Source organism: Poecilia reticulata, linkage group LG21 (genome assembly GCF_000633615.1).
Source record: "Poecilia reticulata strain Guanapo linkage group LG21, Guppy_female_1.0+MT, whole genome shotgun sequence".
NCBI lineage: Eukaryota > Metazoa > Chordata > Actinopteri > Cyprinodontiformes > Poeciliidae > Poecilia > Poecilia reticulata.
In genome coordinates this window covers 15,199,195-15,204,974 of record NC_024351.1, presented here as the reverse complement: position 1 = coordinate 15,204,974, position 5,780 = coordinate 15,199,195, and the positions used below count along the sequence as shown (strand labels likewise).

General features: G+C 42.6%; 1 protein-coding gene across 1 annotated transcript in view; it reads left to right on the top strand.

Annotated features, from left to right (window-relative positions):
- The window catches only part of coq8aa (coenzyme Q8A, genome duplicate a), a 19,452-nt gene extending 16,277 nt beyond the window's left edge, over window positions 1-3,175 (top strand). The window contains exons 13-17 of the mRNA XM_008398445.2: window positions 245-386; window positions 543-650; window positions 1,268-1,333; window positions 1,444-1,530; window positions 1,625-3,175. Coding sequence (XP_008396667.1) covers window positions 245-386; window positions 543-650; window positions 1,268-1,333; window positions 1,444-1,530; window positions 1,625-1,915 — 694 coding nt within the window. The 3' untranslated portion in view covers window positions 1,916-3,175. The remainder of the gene's footprint in view (window positions 1-244; window positions 387-542; window positions 651-1,267; window positions 1,334-1,443; window positions 1,531-1,624) is intronic.
- The last annotated feature ends 2,605 nt before the right edge of the window (window positions 3,176-5,780 follow it).

The window sequence follows — 5,780 nt, the reverse complement described above, 5'->3', positions numbered from 1 at the left end:
AAATAAAAAAACAAATATGAGCACAAATGGGAAATAAACCATATCTTTTTAGCAGGCAAAATTCTCTTGTGTTTTTCTCATTGCTTTCTAAATGTTCTAATTCATTTAATCTTGTATGGGATTGCACTCAGTCACCTGGTTCAGTACGATGCAATGTAAATCGCGACATACAGATTTACAATACGAACTCCTTGCGTGCTTCGTTGGGGCTCATGGATGCTTGCATCTCCCTCCTCTGACGCAGGGAGCTGCTGAAGGACGACCCGTTCTTCTACGTGCCGGAGGTGATCGACGAGCTGAGCAGCAGCCACGTCCTGACTACTGAACTGGTTCCTGGATTTCCCCTGGACAAGGCAGAGAGCCTCTCGCAGGAGCAGAAGGACGAGGTGAGGCTAACGGTTCACCACGACCCGTTCCGCGTTCCTCTTGATCCCGTTTCAGTAGCGCCACCATCTGTACGCTGCGAGTAAATATAAATACGCTGCAGTTGGCGTTAGCAGTTAGCCAAACCAGACATAGGAAGTGTTTGTTTCTCCCCTCAGATCTGCCAGAACATCTTGTTGCTGTGCCTCAGAGAGCTGTTTGAGTTCAGGTACATGCAGACCGATCCAAACTGGTCCAACTTCTTCTACGATCCAAACACGCACAAGGTGAGTCCGCTCACGGCCTAAACAAATCTGTTGGTTATAATACTGTCTGCAGAGATGATGTGCCTCGCAAAAAATATTTACCCCCCCCACGTTCTTTTGCCCTGTTTCATCCCGGTCCGTGTTTTGGTGGATCTTGTTTCTGTCAGACCAACACAAAGAAGTATGCATGAGTTTGCAATGAAAGAAAATTCTAAATCGTTCTCAACATTTTTATTCAAATTAAAACTCTGAGAAGTGTGGCGGGCATGTGTATATTTTCATTTAGCGCTTCAGGTCCTCGCTGATTAGTCATCTGGTTTCATTCTCTCGTTCTGTATTGTTGCTAACAAACCTCTACGGACTTATATTTACTATCTATAAGCATTGGATTTTTATTTAGGGATATCAGACGTCACACTTCTGGAGTTTTATTTCGAAATGTTGTTTTTTTTTTTTCCCTTCATACTCTTTCACTACTTGTGTGCTAGTCGATTGCATAAAATGTCAGTAAAATACATGAAAGTTTGTGGCTGTTTTGCTGAATAATAAACGCAAAAAAGTTTATTCCACAATTTGCAGATGAGATGGAGAGGAGTACGGTAAAATAAATGAATGTCCGTTTCATTATGTATCGCTAGGTGGCGCTGTTGGACTTTGGTGCTACTAGGGGTTTTGATCAAAGTTTCACAGACGTCTACGTAGAGGTAAGGTCATCAATTTATAAGAGCTGAAGGGTGAGTGTGTTATTCTGGCAAGACTTCATTTAGGAGGCTAAATATTCTCTCCACATTTCTTAATCTTCCCGTGCGACCAGATAATCCGCGCCGCCTCTGAAGGCGACAGAGAGGGAGTGCTAAAGCGATCAATCGAGATGAAGTTCCTGACAGGATACGAGTCCAAGGTAATGTTTTTCTTCGCCTAAAGTTTAATGTCTCCTGTTTACCAAAGACGGCTCCAAATGCGGAGACGTACCCTCACGCTGCCTCCTTCACCAGGCGATGATAAACGCCCACGTGGACGCGGTGATGATCCTCGGCGAGGCGTTCGCGTCATCCGAGACCTTCAACTTCGGTGCCCAGTCCACCACTGAGAGAATCCACAACCTGATCCCGGTGATGCTGAAGCACCGGCTCACCCCGCCTCCGGAGGAGACGTACTCGCTGCACCGCAAGATGGGCGGCTCCTTCCTCATCTGCTCCCGGCTCAACGCCAAGCTGCAGTGCAAGGATATGTTCCAGAAGGCGTACGAGAAGTACTGGGAGGGCCGCACGCCTCCCTCTGCCTGAGCCGGTCCGGTGCGGACACGACGGACTCGTCCTGGGGCCAACAGCAAAGTGCCGATCGATTGGGTGGTGGGGGTGGGGGTTGAGTTTAGACGAACTGCAGAGTGGAGGATGTGAGGACGATGCGTTTCCTGTTTGACGTCTCAAGGAGCTATTATACAGTTTCAAAGGAACGTCTGAAGTGGGAGCAGCAGCTTGCTGAACGAAAGATGAATGTAGAAAAGTTGGAGAAATCTCTGCTATTTTCGTTCTGAGTATTTTCTCATTTTGCGTTGCTGTGTTTTTGTTTTGTCGTTCAACTTTTAGATACCATAAACCCGAAACACCTAAAAGTCAGAAAGAAAAGAAAGACAAGAAAAGAAATCATGGCATTAATAAGACTTTGTTGGCTTTTGGGTCTCACTTTTGACCAATCTGTCTGCGTCGGAAAGAGTAGGTAATTTCGATTTATGAATATAAGGAAAACGCTGATTAAGAATAGCTTAGTGACCGTTTTGTTGTTGAAGTCGAGAAGTTTCCTCAGCTTTTACGCACAAGCTCCGACTCGCGGTGTATTATTAGATCACCGGTCATGTTTCACTCTCGGTTTATAACTCTGTAGCTGCTTCAATTTCAATGGGACTAACGTCGATGAAAATAGTTTGTTGCATTTAAAAAAAACAAAACAAAAAAAAAAAACTGTTTTGTTTTGAGGCATGATTTTGTTTAAACCAGCTGATAAGTTCTCCGTTCTGTCCTGGCTCTGATTTTTAGCCATACTTTTCATCGTATTCCAGTTTGGTTACAAGTCTAAAAACAAAATGTGTGTGTTGCTAACACAAAACGAAAGATCCCTCCTGCGATTAGTCATGAATGTTCATGAGACGACGCGGCGGGCAGGAGGCTCATCATCCAGTCGACGCACATCGCTCGCCCGTGGGCTCAAATCGCTTCCCACACGCCGGTGATCTTTCCACGCCTCCTCGGGTACAGACTCCTCCGTCACCTGGCGGCCATGTGGCTGTGAAAGTTCTCGACGTTCTGATGTGTGAATGCAGTTTTAATGCTACATGGTGTGAAAATTGGGGAAGAGAGTGTGAGAGTGAAAAAAGGGGGGTAAAAAAAAAAGAAGCAAAGAGTAATGTGCCTGTCATTCTCCGCAGAAGGCTTTCAGCTTGAAAATGTCGATTTTTGTTTCTAATGACCGTTTCCAGTTTTATAATCAAAATGCAACTGAAAGTTAGAACAATATATTGTATAAAGAGATTAAATGTTTAAGCCCTAGCCTTGTGTCTGTGTGGTATTATCAGGTAAAGCAGCCTCCACTCGGTGGAGATGTGCTAAAATTTACGTCTGAAAAATCCAACCTTAAATTTTAGAACGGAAGACGATTCAAAATCAAGAAATATGTAATTTTCCTGTTTTGTTTTTTTTAGTTATACCTGTAGTATCTCCTTTCACTGTGGTTGCTACAGTCTTGAAGAGTCAAGAACACTAAGGGAAAACAAACTAAAATGGAGAACAATGTTTATTTCTAAATGTTTCATGTCCTGTTAAGATGATAATCATTCCACACACAGTTGGATTCATCTGTTGATCTTTCCATCCATCCACACAAATATTCTTGAAATCCATGATTTTTAACCCTTTAGAGTCTGGATTTTAATTTGACAATTTTCCAATTCTGTGTTTGTATGGGAGAATGAAAGTTTAGCTTTTTGAAATTAAAAACTTCATGAGCTAAATCCTACAGGATGACTCATCTCTGAAGGATAATGTCTATGATAAACTAGTTAGACTAAGAACAGCGAAAGTTAATCCATCCATTTTCTTTCACCCTTGTCCCTTAGTGGGGTCAGGAGGGTTGCTGGTGCCTCTCCAGCTAACGTTCCGGGCGAGAGGCGGGGTCACCCTGGACAGGTCGCCAGTCTGTTGCAGGGCAACACAGAGACACACAGGACAAACAACCATGCACACACACACTCACACACACCTAGGGACAATTTGGAGAGGCCAATTAACCTGACAGTCATGTTTTTGGACTATGGGAGGAAACCGGAGTACCCAGAGAAAACCCACGCATGCACAGTGAGAACATGCAAACTCCATGCAGAAAGACCGGGGCCGGGAATCGAGCCCAGAACCTTCTTGCTGCAAGGCAACAGCTCTACCAACTGCACCACTGTGCAAAGTTTATCATTTAGGGCAAATCACTGCTGCAAATTCACTCTGGATGTAAATACATCCACACCGGAAACATTTATGGCAACGCAAGTTTTGTTTTTGCAAACCTAAACGATCAAAGCTAGTTGCAATTCACATTTTTGTCCAGCATGGGGCGCTGTGGCCTCGCTCGCCTGCATGAGAAACCTCTCGAGTAACATTTCAGCTCTTATTGCAGTATTGGGAGTGAAATGTTAACGTAGCGGTGTATTTTGACGTTTGTTTTACTTATATTTTCAACCATATGTTTTACAAACAGCAGCAATGATGAATAAGTTTATGAATACGACGCACCAAATGGAAGTGCCTCCTCAAGACTGGAGAAGACACAAGCAGGGCAGATGGATTATTAACTGGAGCACAGCTGGCTGGTTGCCCGTTAAGAGGTTTAATATGTAAATTTTTGATTGTAAAACAATATGCTGTTGTCGGAGCTGTGAGGCTTTAGAAAAAAAAAGAAAAAACATGATTAGATTCATAAATGATCCACCGGAGCCCTTTAGCATCAAACTCATTTGTTGAACATTTCGAGAGAGAGAGAGAGAGAGAGAGAGAGAGAGAGAGAGAGAGAGAGAGAGAGAGAGAGAGAGAGACTAAAACTTGTATGTATTGCAAACACTTTTTGTATATCCAGATAAACTCTGGTATCTTTATTATGGTGCAGTTTTGAGAAAGAAAATATTTTAACTTGTTTGTTTTTACAACAAAAATCAGAAATGAATGCTGTGCATTTGAGTTAGTACTACTTTGAACTGGCTTCCATTGCAATTACATCGACCAGCCTCTTGGGGCATGCTTTGACCAGCTGCCACTTCAAAGCTTGATTTGCCTCTGGACTTTAACTAGGCCATTCTAACATGTGGGTATGTTTTAATAAACAGTAAACCACTCCATTGTGGGTTGTCTTTTACTTTGTCATTTACTTTCAAAACTTAAGCTGAAGCATGAAATCATTATCTGGAAATACTTACCTTAAATGTGTATTTTAAACAAGAAATATGATAAAAAGATGTAAAAGTGGCCTGTAATTTGAACCCCATAGTGAATCCAACTTTTTTTTTCAACAAATATTTCTATTTATCATGTCTTCAGTCATGTGTGTGTATTTTGTGACATTGCAGGGTTTTGAGATGATTCCAGAGTCAAGTAGCTGAAAGGCATCTCTGAATCCGGTTGTGTTTACAAGACCAAGAGCTCAGCGGGAGCGTTGGGAGGATGTTACACCCTGAACTGTCTGGTCGCAAAGAGCAGGCAGCAACAAATCCTTATTTGGTGAGACAGGACAGCCAGCGAGTCGGTCAGCGAGTCTCAGTGCAATCATTTCAGACAAACAGCTCAGAAATCAGCCCTCGACAGTTTACCTCAGTGTGGTTTAGCACTATTTTTATACCCTCACAACCACGATCGCGGTAGAGATCGTTAGTGAGACTATTCACTATTTTTTGTCATGGAAACAGAAATAAACTTTTTGTAGTTTGGAGTAATTGTGGAAATGCGCCCATGAGAATAAGTTTAACGTGCTGTAGGAAATGCAAATTGGATGGCAATTTATTTGAGAAACTGTTTTAAGCATAACACATTTGGCGTTTAAATGTTTTGGGATTTGTAGAGGAAAAAACAAAAAAAAATCCCTGATAATCACTGCTTAACACACAACCGTGGATTA